Source organism: Colletotrichum fioriniae, assembly GCF_027942845.1.
Source record: "Colletotrichum fioriniae strain IMI 355084 chromosome Unknown scaffold_6, whole genome shotgun sequence".
Classification (NCBI taxonomy): domain Eukaryota; kingdom Fungi; phylum Ascomycota; class Sordariomycetes; order Glomerellales; family Glomerellaceae; genus Colletotrichum; species Colletotrichum fioriniae.
The window spans coordinates 2,608,444-2,622,566 of record NW_027076842.1 but is presented as its reverse complement, the minus strand read 5'-3'; the positions used below and the strand labels follow the sequence as shown (position 1 = coordinate 2,622,566).

At 54.0% G+C, this 14,123-nt stretch overlaps 3 protein-coding genes across 3 annotated transcripts; all 3 read left to right on the top strand.

Annotated features, from left to right (window-relative positions):
- Positions 1-4,358: 4,358 nt before the first annotated feature.
- Positions 4,359-6,559, top strand: N0V96_006110 (uncharacterized protein; the record flags this gene model as incomplete). Its single annotated transcript, XM_053193981.1, has 3 exons — positions 4,359-6,140; positions 6,204-6,482; positions 6,542-6,559. 3 exons carry the CDS (start codon positions 4,359-4,361, stop codon positions 6,557-6,559), a joined length of 2,079 nt encoding a protein of 692 aa, XP_053048557.1.
- A 5,743-nt stretch (positions 6,560-12,302) lies between these two features.
- On the top strand, positions 12,303-13,352 carry N0V96_006109 (uncharacterized protein; the record flags this gene model as incomplete). The annotated part of the gene is made up of 1 exon (XM_065757584.1): positions 12,303-13,352. A coding segment is annotated over one exon (1,050 nt), but the record flags the coding sequence as incomplete, so codon positions are not given.
- An 82-nt stretch (positions 13,353-13,434) lies between these two features.
- Positions 13,435-13,950, top strand: N0V96_006108 (uncharacterized protein; the record flags this gene model as incomplete). The annotated part of the gene is made up of 2 exons (XM_065757583.1): positions 13,435-13,440; positions 13,543-13,950. 2 exons carry the CDS (start codon positions 13,435-13,437, stop codon positions 13,948-13,950), a joined length of 414 nt encoding a protein of 137 aa, XP_065613926.1.
- Between the last annotated feature and the right edge of the window lie 173 nt (positions 13,951-14,123).

The following is a 14,123-nucleotide window of genomic DNA, read 5'->3' as shown; positions in this document are numbered from 1 at the left end:
CTCGTTGACCCTGTCGGCGCCGACCCTGTGATAGCATCACAATCAAGAGATTGGTTCAGTCGCCAACGCCAGGCGACCCGGGCTACCAGGCTGAGATCATAAAGAAGGTGAGAAAAGAAAAGACGGTACTATTCGGCACTCGCGGTGAAGGCAGGTAATTTCAAGACAGTTGTAAAAAAAAAAAAAATAAGAAAAAAGTTAACTCTGCCACGCTTGTAGGAAAGACGAGCTATGGCGAAGAAATCGATATTACTGCCAACCCAAAGCCGTTGGCAGAGACTGATTCCTTTTAACGAGACATAGTTCGCACCCAGTTTGGTGAGATCTGCACCGCTTGCCATGCTCACGAGTAATACTCGAACCCTAGGGCCTAGGTTCTGGCCGCGGTTCGGATGATGCGAATCGCTTGAAGGCCTTATTTCGCTTCTATTTTCATCAGCAAACATGGGCGCGGGGATGGAACGCTGCCTGCAGACGAAGAAGCGGCTCAGGTAGGATCAGAGTGGGTATCCGCCGGTGGTGGAGAGCCAGGACTGGCGTGAAGGTCCGAGACCGAAGCTGCGGTGAAACCCTCCAACCGCCCGGAGAGGCCAGCTGTCCCGTAATCTAGACCCGGTGCCTATGCTGGATCGCCAGCAAAGAGCTCCGGTGATTGTTTCGGATGCTGATCCGGTCTCACTACGGCAGTGACGGCGTGGCTCGCCACCCTGGCTAGACGAACAAGGCGAGGCAGACGGTGGCGATCTCTCTCCTTCATGTTATCGCCGGCCGGCATCATGGAAGCATCGGACTTTGGGACGGGCCCGGCGCACCGTGATGCCGTCGACTGTTGGGCTCCACTCGACGGACAGTGTGCAGACAGGGACGGCCGGGAGAGTTAGGGTGGTGGGTGGTTGAGATGGCGGGCCTATTGGGGCACATAGATTCCGCGTATTCGTGTTCGGTTTTGGATTCTCTACCAGTCCGATATCCCAGTTAGCAGTAAAACGCTTCGCAATTAATGATCATCATATGCGAACACATCGACTCCCGAGATGAAGGCTTCTGGAGGAAACGTGTTCGAGAAGCATCGAGGTACGGCCCGCGTGGATCACCGCTGCGCTCTGGCGCTGCTCGGAGTGATCTGAGATTGTTGGGCCGAGTCGCCGTGTCATTAAGCAAAAGCTTGGGTCGCCGGAGGCTTCGGCCGAAACAAATGTGGCTGTCATTGACGAAGACGTGGCCTGGAATAGACTGCGTCAGTTCCTTGCGACGGAACCCGAGGCACCGGGCAGCCGCGGAACGGACCAACGTTTAAGACAATTCGTATGTACACGTGTAGACTGGTGGGAGAGGTCAACGGTGTAAGGACTAGGATAGGTGATGCAGAGTATTGTGTCGAGTACACTACAGATGCCAAGGAACCGTATCCAAACTGTATCCGTACGTAATAGACTGTAGTAGAGAAAGGGCGTGTTCGTACGCAGTAGATAACTAGTTGGGTATCCTCGTGCCAAAACTGACTGCAGTACTTGGAGAGTAAAGTCGTTGACTGTTGGAGGCTTGGAGGACATGACACAACAACTGCCGTGGTGCCCGTGGCGAGGCGGCATGAAGTGTGGGCTGGGCTCGTTATCGGTCTCGCGGGGTTTCCCTGCGCCAGCTTAGGCTTGCGGCAGTGACCATGTGGCTACCGTCGTCACTCGTGTGCCAACCCAATCGGACAGTGTAGAAGCGGAAAGAGAATGGGAGAATGGGACTGCTGCTGCGGTGTCATCAACAATGAATGATTCAACGAACCATCCGAGTCAGACGCACCGTCCCCTTGTTCCCTTGTTGGCATGCCTAGGGTGGGATGTAGGTACTCCGTACGGATAGGATAGGAAAATTCACTATCTGGAGTAGTAGCGAAATGTTCTGATTCCTGAATTCATCATGGACGTAGGAGTCGTCCGTCAAAGCCTCATCAGACCACCTTTCAGGGCCTTGTAGAGAACCACGGTCTGTTTAGAGACCACGTCCGGCGTGTATGGTTGTGAGATGTGTATGGTCATACGGTGTGGCTGGCGGCAAGAGAGAGTTGCTTGTTCGATGGTGAGCTTCTGCCGGTTTCCAGTCGACGATTGCCGCACAATGCAAGAAGGACTGCCGTGACCGTCAATAGTGTAGAAGCAGTGAATGGAAGGTAAACCCATAAAGTTTCCGTGGTGGGACCCAGGCGTGGAGATATCTCGGCACCGACCCCTCGGGATCCGCTGGTCGAAGCTCCAAGTCGGTCTTCTCCATTATGAGTGGTCTACTTGGTAATGACTAAGCATATAACCGAAGAGACCGTGCGTCTGGCGTGTACGTATCGAATGTTTGGCGGGGAGACGGTACATGGCAGCGGCAAGGACACCACGCATAAGGTACGGGGTACTGTGTAGAGAGAACTGTGGAAGGTGCGGACTAACACCTGGCCAGGGATTGACCCGTGGTTTCCTCGTCCTCAGTCTTGGGGCGGACTACCAAGAATCAGGCATGGAAAGGGAAGGAAGAAAAGGCTGACAATCCGCCCCGAAGCGGTGCGGTAGGCGGACACGCACGAGCTACGGCAGTACGTAGAGGAATCCCCTTGTCCAGAGGAAGGCACGTACCTTATGGAAGGTACCTTACGCAGGACAGAGGAAATTGAGCAATGGCTTTCCGCTGAGAGTGGGACAGAAAATGGAAGGAAAGCCAGCTCGCTTTCGATTCGGAACGGCCCTGCCAAATCCTGGAACGAGAGCTTCCAGCCAAAACCGACCCGACTGGAAGGTGGAGAGGCACCAGACTAAGGTAAGACCGATGACTTCCTTCCTTCCTTGAGTTCCTTCCAGATTGCCTTGGGCTTCCATGCTTCTTTCTGAGGCGCGGAATACATCCAAGTATCCGAACCTTTCCTTGCCTTCCTTGCCTTGTCTCATTACGAATATTCGAATCTACATTATTACACAGTTTCATACGTAGGTAGTCCACAAAGTCAGGTACCTTAGGTAGCTCAAGTCTTAGCAAGGAAGAAGACCAAGTCAGCCCAGCCCAGCCCAGCCCAGTGTCCACAGGCCGTTGAATGCAACATGCCCGTCGGTCCCTTATCGCGCACTTCCGATCCAAAGTTCCGTCCGTTTCCTCGTGTGCTCCATGCGGCCTGCCCGCCCCGGCCTGCTTGCTTTACTTGTTGCTTGTCGCTTGTCCTCATCAACTCCCGTCGAACGAGACGAGATTTCTGCAGCGCACGAACAAACCTCGTCGTCTCTCTTTACTTTCTCCTGACCTTGCCCTCTCCTACCTTTACTCTTACTCTTATTCGCACTCCCTCCTTCTGAGCCCTTCTTCTCAAATTCCTCCACCCTCCGCCGTTCCTATTTCTTCCCGCTGACTGTTCATCCCGAATCCGCTTACTATTCACTATCCTTTCTCTTTCCTCCACTCCGTACCGCACCCGGAGACAACTACCAGACAACTCTCCCCGGCACTCTCTCACGCACTCACACACACACCTCACTTATTCCCGCCCTTCTCTCACTGTTCAGTCCTCAGACACATTCACTCTTGCGTGTGTGCTTCCGCCCGTACCTTTCCCAACTGAGGTCTCGGCGTCCTTTGCACAGACCGGTAAGTTCAAATGCTCTCCTTTGCCCGTGGACCCCAAACCCCCGTCACCCCATCCCAGTGCTTTGGTCTGGCTACCCAGGTGTCAGCCTTTGGTCCCACGCTGTACACTTCCAAAACGGTTGCGCTGCAACTGGATAGGACACATAGTGTACAGAGTATCCGTACTGTCCAAGGTCAAGTCAGGCCGTCATTGGCGGCGCCGGGACTGCTGGCACTGGTGCGTGTCCGAAACTCGGCATCACACTGTTTCCACTCTCCCCGACCGACGGGCTAAATGCTGGGTCTGACGGTCTGACCAGACTCCCCTTCTGGTTTTACCCACCTTCTCCTCCTCCTCCTCCACCACCGCAATCCACCATCTCTTCCTCCCGGCCAATTGTCGAATCACCCCCGCTGATCTCATGTGAACACGATTGCAGTATTCCGCTCCGTACCTTACCTCACGAGGCTTGAATTTCTCCAATTCCCTCCAACAACCGCCATTTCCCGCGGCTGTTAGATTGCCCCCTAAATAGTCGCCTACACACGGCTGTCAACTCGGCAATCCCACACGCATTCCTGAGCCGGTGATTCTTCATCTCCATCGCTCGCTTGCGACTTGTTTTTTTTTAAACTTGTTTGCACCAACCCCGCCAAACTTCGGTACTACAACAAAACACCTCTCGCTGTCGCGCATCACCTCGGAATTGTCAGTGCTTCCGAGCCGCAACCCTTCCGAGCAGTCCAGTTGAGTCCGACGGCCCAACATGGCGGAACTCGACACGCTGGACATCGTCGTCCTGGCCGTCATCCTCTTGGGTACGGCCGCCTACTTCACAAAGGGCAAATACTGGGGAGTAGTCAAGGATCCCTACGCCAACGCCTTCGCCAACGCCAATGGCGCCAAGGCAGGCAAGACGAGAAACATCATCGAGAAGATGGATGAGTCGGGAAAGAACTGCATCGTCTTCTATGGATCCCAGACTGGTACCGCCGAGGACTACGCCTCGAGACTCGCAAAGGAAGGCAAGAGCCGCTTCGGTCTCGAGACCATGGTCGCCGACTTGGAGGACTACGATTACGACAACCTCGATTCCATTCCCAGCGACAAGGTCGTCATGTTCGTTCTCGCCACCTACGGTGAGGGCGAGCCCACCGATAACGCCGTCGATTTCTACGAATTCATCACCGGCGAGGACGTCTCCTTCTCCGAGGGTAACGACCCCGCCTTGAGCAACCTCAACTTTGTCGCCTTCGGTCTCGGTAACAACACCTACGAGCACTACAATTCCATGGTTCGCAACGTCACAAAGGCTCTCGTGAAGCTCGGCGCGCACAAGATCGGCGAGGCTGGCGAGGGTGATGATGGCGCCGGTACTATGGAAGAGGACTTCTTGGCCTGGAAGGACCCCATGTGGGCTGCTCTCGCCGAGAAGATGGGTCTGGAGGAGCGCGAGGCTGTCTACGAGCCCACTTTCAGCATTCTCGAGCGCGAGGGTCTCGATGCTTCGTCCGCCGAGGTCTACGTCGGAGAGCCGAACAAGATGCACCTCGAGGGTACCGCCAAGGGTCCCTTCAACGCCCACAACCCCTACATCGCCCCCATCGCCGAGTCCAAGGAGCTTTTCAGCGTCAAGGACAGAAACTGCCTGCACCTCGAAGTCGACATCAGCGGATCCAACTTGTCCTACCAGACCGGTGACCACATTGCCATTTGGCCCACGAACCCCGGTGAAGAGGTTGACCGCTTCCTCGACCTCGTCGGACTTACCGAGCAGAGACACTCGGTCGTCAGCGTCAAGGCCCTCGAGCCTACCGCCAAGGTTCCCTTCCCCACGCCCACCACCTACGATGCCATTGTTCGCTACCACCTCGAGATCTGCGCGCCCGTTTCCCGTCAGTTCGTTTCCACCCTCGCCGCCTTCGCTCCCAGCGAAGACATCAAGGCCGAGATGGTCAAGCTCGGTGGCGACAAGGAGCTTTTCCACGAGAAGACCGGTGCTCACTTCTACAACATTGTTCGTTTCTTGGACTCTGTCAGCGGCGGTCAAAAGTGGACCAACATCCCCTTCTCCGCCTGGATTGAAGGCCTCACCAAGCTCCAGCCCCGTTACTACTCCATCTCCTCCTCGTCCCTGGTTCAGCCCAAGAAGATCTCCATCACCGCCGTTGTCGAGAACCAGACAATCCCTGGCCGCGGCGATCCGTTCCGCGGTGTCGCTACGAACTACCTCCTCGCCCTGAAGCAGAAGCAGAACAACGACCCCGAGCCTACCGCCTTCGGACTGACCTACGAGATCACTGGCCCCAGAAACAAGTACGACGGTATCCACGTTCCCGTCCACGTCCGCCACTCCAACTTCAAGCTGCCCTCCGATCCCTCCAAGCCGGTTATCTGCATTGGTCCCGGTACCGGTGCTGCCCCCTTCCGCGGTTTCATTCAGGAGAGAGCCAAGTTGGCTCGCGATGGCGCCGATGTTGGTCAGACGATTCTTTTCTTCGGATGCCGCAAGTCGACCGAGGACTTTTTGTACAAGGATGAGTGGGAGGTAAGCAAAAACCACAACTGACCCCTTGCATATTCCATGACGCGAGGCTAACAGCTGTAATAGCAATACAAGAAGGATCTCGGCGATAAGTTCGAACTCATCACCGCTTTCTCTCGCGAGGGCCCCAAGAAGGTTTATGTTCAGCACCGTCTCAAGGAGCGCTCTAAGGAGATCAACGAGCTTCTGGAGAAGAAGGCCTACTTCTACGTCTGTGGTGACGCCGCCAACATGGCTCGCGAGGTCAACACCGTTCTAGGCCAAATTCTGGCGGAGCAGCGTGGCATCTCCGAGGCCAAGGCCGAGGAGATTGTTAAGAACATGAGAGCTGCCAACCAATACCAGGTACGCCGGATCGCATATTCCCACAAGAGCTTCGCGACCGATGCTAACGTATACCACAGGAGGATGTCTGGTCATAGAGTCAGTCTGTGTTATGTGACACGGAGTAAGGAATCTAGACGGAAAATGGAGAAGGCATCTACGCCCTCTTATAGAGGTGCGAAACTTTTGTGCGTACGTGGGATGTGTGTGTGGATGTGCGCACGTCTTCTATATCAGCATAGGGCGGCGTATGTTGTGCATATTGGATCGGGATGAACGGAGTAATGTCTCGGGGAAACCTACCTACCTAAACCCATCCCACCGACCTCTTTGCAGGCAGATCGCGCAGACAGGGTTCTTTTTTTTTTTATAGCTATTCTACATTAACGCAAAGCTGGGCGGGCGGGCAGGCATGATGACGAGCAGGCAAGGGGTTTGGCTTTGTTGGCTGACTTGGGTTTTCAACTTTGGCATATAACCTCTTTTTCCTGTGTTTACGCCGCCGTCATTGTGCTGCCGCGTGTGCCGCTGGATTGTCAGTCGTGCTTTTTGGAGTTTGTACTGCAGATAATGATTCGTTCAGAGTATAGACAGTTCATCTTCCAAAAGTCCTCACTCTCACCCGCGATGCACCGGCTGTGATATACCCTGAGCTCGTGCATCTAAGCCCCCACATTGATGGAAAAGAAGCATCAATCATACATGTTTGCCTGGCCATGTAGCTGCTCTCCTGGAAGTCACGAATAGGTCCCAGCCAGGCCAACCTCAACCGAGGCAATCTGGTGCGGCCATCTGTGACTAGATGCTGAGTGACACGGGTAATTGCAGCAACTTTGCCGTCGCCATGGCGTGATTTTGCCTTTCTGGTGGTTGCTACTTTCCCCTTCCTATTCAAGCAGGAGATATAACATACTCTTCTTGATACAAACTTGGAATCCGTCACTTTGGTCAGTAATCAATAATTGAATCGGAAAAAGCTGACGAGATCAGGGAACACCAAGCCCGTCCTCCCGTGCCGCCGTGCGGTAAAGAATAAAATAAATAATCCTTACCTTGCAATCAGTCAGCATATCCAGCAACACATTGAGAACCCTGCCGTCACTGCCCCCCGGTTCCCCTTAGACGAATCCGAACTTCCGACAAGAGCCAAACCCGGAATGGAGGAGGAAAGAGACACTGTAGTGGTGAACCTGGAACGGGTAGGGACGTGATCCGATCCCCCTTCCACTCCCCTTCCTCTTCCCTCCACCCCGCAAACATTCCAAGATACGGATGGGCACTGCCTGCCGAGCGGAGGATCGACTCGGTGACCGGGGTTAGGACGATGGCACTAAGCCAGAAACTTCCCCTCCGGTCCGTCTCCCCACGGCCTTATTTTACGGATACCGTCAACCACACGAGGTCGTCGTCAAGGGCCAAGGGGGCGATGACGACCAACAATCTGTTGCCAATGCTCCTTCCACGGGTGACTTTCTCGATCCGAACGGCGGCAGCGGCGTCTCGGGTATCTCACACGATCAGGAAAACAAACAATGAGCAAGCATTGGGGCTCGGAGGATCATTCGCCTGCAGAATCTTGCAAGGAGGGTGTGATACGACGGCAGAGGCCAGATCCTCCATCTCTTCACAAAGAAACGTAATATCGCGTCCCCTCTAAATATTCTCTCCGGTCCCAGCATCTTGCAGTGTTTGTGCGGCCAAATTTCATCATCGCGTTGCCGGTTCTTAGAGGTCCGGCAGAAGCCGCGATTTTGTCTTGGTGGTGGAGGAAAGAATCGAGACATGACAAGCCGGCATGACCTGCATGACGGCCGAAGCAAGGCGCAAAAAGTAAAAGGCACTTTCAAGTCGGCGTGGGTGACTGACTGGCCTGCGCTCCTCCGAACCATCGCCCATGTCTGAGCCCAATTTGCCATCCTTCCACGAAATGAGTGTCAGTCGCCAATCGGTCTCATTGTCTAGGTTGAAACGGGCACCAAGGGAGTCTACTTTGATGAAGCTACGCAGCCGAAATCGTTTGATTCGTGAGGGCAGAAAGGCTGGTGCGAAATGGGAACAACTTTCGAGAATCGAATACGCCTGTAACGCCTTGCTTGCTGCAGGCTGCAGTAACAAGCCGATGTTTGCCTTTTGGTCCTGGTCTGCCGCTGCAAGATCCGATCTCCGCCCCAGCCAACCTGCAACCTTTGCCCTTGACAGCCCGGACTTTGCTTACCGCCACTTCGGACGACGGAGATCCCAAAGGATCCAGTCACATCGGCTGTCCTTTTGCAGAAAAGATGGCTGCTCGATCCTTGACTTCAGATTCCGGTCACCGCTCGGCGCTCACAAGAGCAGGCACTTCGTTCTAAGCTTTACACTACCCGCCCGCCTCTGAGCCTGACTTGCTGGATTGGTTGCTCTATGCAAGTCCGAAAGTTCGGACCAGCGGCCGCGGACGAAATTGTCAGGAGAACCGGGATGAGGAGCAGGTCGGCGGAAATGTGGAGGCTTTCATCACCACAGCTTCAGCCTCAACTCTTTTTACGACCTCACAGGAGAAGTCTTCCTCGCCATGGATATGAACCGCTAAGAGGCTGCAAAAGAAACCAGAAGAGGGTCCCTTGCAAATCTCAGAGTCGAGTTCGTCTCGTCATGCGCGAGAAAAAGCGGCACGGTCTTATCCCACCCACCCCACGACATTGCTTTTTCCTCGTCGGCACTAGCAGGGAACGAGCATGTTAGTCCTCGGTTCTGGGCCAAACACGCTTCGCCTTCTGGATGTGATTTCCATAGGTGTTCTTCTGCTTGTTCTGTGGGTGTTCACCATTGGTTGTTGCCGCCAGCAGCAAGGCCTCGTGGCTCGACCGGGTTGCGATCTCTCGGAATGCCGTCAACGGGCAACGGCAGGCAGCCTCTCTGGGTGGTTATTCGTTAGCACTATTTCGAAAGCACCAAGAAAGACACACTTGGATAGAAGATATGAGATTCGCACAACCTCGGAGATGGCAACGACAGCATGCCCTGCGTATCGAAATTGGTCTCAGGTACCCGCCACGCCACGTCGGGTTACTTGACACTGCTGTCCGCGCCAACACTCCAGATCACGCCAGCCACAGACTATCGTGAGATGCAGGCCACACACTTTCTAATCCGAACCCGGCTAGGTTCTGTTTCGTCTCCAAGTAAGTGATTCTCAACAAAAAAGGAATGTCAGGTCCCGCTTCGCTGGCTGTGGACGAACCGCTTTCTTTCGTTCCCTAAACTGCAGATATCCTCTGCTTAGAATCCAACACCACGTTTGTCAAGTCGGTTCGAATGCTTCGTCTCAGAAGTGCTTTGGATCCTTGATCCTGGGATACCGAGACTTCCAGAAGTCAGCTGGCCAGTCAACGCTCAGAATACACCTCCGACGTGGTGGGTGGTGGGCATCGGGATGTCTGCCAAAGTGAGTGCTGAGTGCGTCGCGGTTGCCGGCAGCCATTGGCCCCCGTCGAACACACACCTACATGATGAGGATCGATCTCAGACTCAGGCACATCAGGTCACCCGCTAGGCCTCAGACTGGCCGCTTCAAAAAAGAGAGACATCAGGCAGCCTGACTTTTTTCTAAACCCTCGGCCGGACGGCCTCTCCTGCTCGACGCTAACCCTGTCTCAGAGATCAGTGGGAAGAAAAGAAACAAGTTGAGTGGATCAGCACTCTATGACAACCACGCTTGGCTGCAGGGCAAGGATAGCGGACTGCACAGAAACCGAAAGAGCAGCCTCCATAAAGACGAGCAGAGATCCCTCTCAGCCGCCGTAGAATCGCCCCTATTTTCTTTCGAAATGACAATCAGATAGATTTCCTCCCCTTATCCGACGACTTTTTCGTGGTTGGATCGTTACTCTGGTATTCTTAGGACAAACGGACGGTGCATGACGGTTGCATTTTGATATCGGAGTTTCCTTGTCGGTTTGGGTACTTGCAGCTTCGTCTTTGGAGGTATTCGTTGAGGAACCGGTCCAACGCAGTCACTTCGTTGCGTATTCCCCTACAGACATCGATATCGTCGGCCAGTGGCAGCTTGAAGGCGTTGGTTCTGGATGATCCAAAGGACAGCTTGGGCTGGAATTCTAAGTACACGGTATGGTCAGCCCTATAAATTCGCACTGCTGAGACATACTGATACAACTTGCAGACTCTCAAATATCGACGTTATTCTTGGAGACGAGTTTCTAAACGCTATCAACATCTTTGGTTGATTGAGACTAGGAACAGCGAACCAGGCAGCCGAAGGAAGACTACTCACGGATTCAAAGAAGGGACCAGCTTCCCATCTTCGCTCCCAGCAAGTCATCTAGTAGCTACCGAGTATTGTTCTCGAAAGAAGACAGGTTCGACTACCTTTCGCAAAGCAGGAACGCCATTCAGGCTTGTGCGGTGCTTTCGATTGACGAAGGAAGAGGGAGTTGACATCGTCTACCGGTCATCACCGCGGCTTGCTCGAGGCAATCTTTCCTCTGGAGATCATCGTCGACTGTTTGCCTCTGCTGCGTGGTTTCCTCAATCCGGGGAAGAACATTGTCAGATCAACAACTTTTGGAAGCCTTGAGACCTCGAGCAGAAGGAGGAAGTAGTAAGAAGTAGAAGGAAAGGAGGCTTGTCCCAACGGCTGGGCATCTTCCAGTCACACTTCCAGGTAGGTACGTCCCCCTTCTTCCTAGGGTACCGGAACCCCGTCAACCCTTATCGACAAGATGTTCCAAGCTGGAAGGAAGGAATGAGTTCTACCCCTATACTACGAGGAGGTTGCTAACAATGGGAAACTAGTACGGCACATCTTCTGGTACTGGCAGCTGATACCCACCGGGCCTTTCCTCCCGGTCCGAACTCACGGGGCCACCTCTTTGCCCCCGGGTACCTTCACCTTCTCTGCTTACATTGTCACTGGCCTTGTTCTTCCTCTCAAGCACATCTTCTCTTTCCCACATCCAGACGCCTTTTCAACCTCTCCTTCCAGCCTTCAACAGATCCAACAAACCTGGGCTGCAAAGGAAGGCAAAGGAAAGCAAAGCATCCTTAGGTACGTCTCGTCATCTACTCGTCCTTTATCTTCTGCCAATGCCCCAAGTTGTCTTTCGTTTCCTCCATCTTCTTCTCTCTTTTCTCTTGACCACAGCATCACCACCACACTTCTTCAACCCACCACACGGTCTCTTTGACTCCGACTGCTCCCGATAGCTTGTTCCATCTTTTTACTGATCACTCGCTTCTTCACAGAGTCTTTGGTAACAACATTTCCCATTGTTGACGTTGTTCGAGTCTACGTCTGGTTCCAAGCCTCTGTTCATATTCAGACGACAAAGGTAATGGAAGTTTGGGCTTTACCGCCACACTCCACGCAAACCACCCCATATCCCACTTGTCTTTGACAGCATCACATTCTTCCCTCTCCAATAATGTCACCCATTGGCGGTGTGACCATTTGGTTGCATGCATCCAGTTTGGTGGAAGTCATTCCGGTCTTGCAGATTTCCTGGCCATTTCCCTCTGCTCTGCCAGCCTGTCCACATTCAGGAAGATTTCCCCCCGCTGTCCATCACAAATCATTACTTACGCAAAATTGATTCGCTGACCATTGCACAGTCCCAATTCGCGGCAATCCCGGTTCAACTCTTCTTCTCAACCCTTGGAACCCACTGACATCGTTCCTGTAAGTACGATATCGCGTCCTCCCAAAACGCGGACTTCGCGTCGACTTCCCAGCGCGGCACTCGCCCCAGTGCCTTGCGGCTTCTTCTTGACACAGGCGAAAGCTTTTGACACCCTTCTGACTTATTGATGATCAAGACTTCGGACTTGACTATGTCTTATCAGACGCCCACCATGGATCCCAAGCACTCCGTCGCCTATGCTGGACCCGGCAATCACGCCAGCCAGTTCCCTGAGAACCAGATGCCCAACATGATGGGCAGCGTTGACGCTTTGAATGGTGCTATCGGTCAGTTTCAAAACATGACCTTGGGCAACGGCATGTCCCACAACGTTGGCGGTATGGGACAAATGGCTACCGGCCATCCGTACATGATTCCCCAGGACTACATTCTGGCTCCTCATCTGCCTTCTGCCCTCGGTATGGACCACCTCTCCCAGGGTCCGTACGGACCAAGTGGCTACTTGGCTGCTCCTGGACAGTTCAGTCCCTACGTCCCCTACCCCATGATGCCCTTCACCCCCGGTCGCGCTGTGAGTGGCAACTCGGCTCTCCAGGACCGCACCAACCGCGGCCACAACGACGTGCCAGGTCTTGAGAATCGTCGTCACAGTGGCGGTTCTTACACCACCACCGAATCTGCCCCTACGACCCCTTTCTACAGCGGCGCCGGTAAGAATGACAAGGGCCCCCGCGTTGCTGCCCTTGATCGTTCAACCTACACCACGCCTTCTCCCCAGCAGCTTGTCGGCGGCAACATCTTTGTCGAACCTGCTGCCAAGCACGGCGTCATCACGATCCCAGTCGACCGCAACTTGGAGGAGATCCTCAAGCAGGACCCTCCCGTCCCCAAGGCCGTTCCTGCCGTCTTCACCCCTGCCACCCAGATGAAGACCCTGGATCAGAGTTTGGAGAATAGGATCCCGGGCAACCGCAATGTTTACATTCGCGGTCTTCATCCGACTACTGATGATGAGCTCTTGTACCGCTTCGCTTCCCGATTTGGCGAGGTGGAGACATCCAAAGCCATCATTGACACGTCCACTGGTGCTTGCAAAGGGTATGTTGGTTCAGGTCTGCTTTTCTTTTACTCTTCGCTGACGATCAAGCAGGTTTGGCTTTGCCAAATTCTTCGACGTCCGCGACTCGGAGATGTGCATCCGGGGCTTCCATCGTCTCGGATACGAGGTTGGCTTTGCTCGCGTATGTTCTGATCTGCAACTACCCAGTGTTCAGCCTCCAATGACTGACGTGTTTTTCAGGAATCTTTCAACTCTCGCCTCAAGGCCGAGGGCGATGAGGGTTCGACCAACCTCTACATCTCCAACCTCCCCAAGAGCCTGACAGAGAATGTGAGTTTGCACTTGACATACTCTGGGCTGTTGATTTGCTTAATACTAACAGCTCCAGGATCTCGGCGATATTTTCAGAGGCTACCACATTATGTCGTCCAAGATCCTGCGTGATAGCGTGGGCAACAGCCGTGGTGTTGGCTTCGCTCGGTATGTGACTTCTGACCACTCTCCAATGCTGTATTCTAATTGGCCCAGTTTCGAATCCCGCGATGTTTGCGATGCCGTCATTAAGCAGTTCAACGGCATCCCCATCGGCGAGGAGGGCATGGTGATGAACATTCGCTATGCCGACACTGCTGGTCAAAAGGAACTCAAGCGGGTCACTGCTGAGCGCCGCCAGTTCCGTACCAACGAGTACAACATCGGCGCCTACGGTACTCCCTTGGTTGGCATCCAGCCCAACATGTACAACCAGCCGGCCTGGAAGCGTGCTCTGCATTCCACACCGAACAGGTGAGCACCCGTCACTCTGGTCATCTCTGATTACAGCCGCTGACCACACTCATCAGCTACGCCCCTCGTTCCATGACTGGCGGTCTCGATCGAATGGGCAAGGGGGTCAAGTCTGATGACTACCAGGCGGGCACTGTTCAGGGAAATACCCAGTACGGTGACCATTCTCGCCATTGG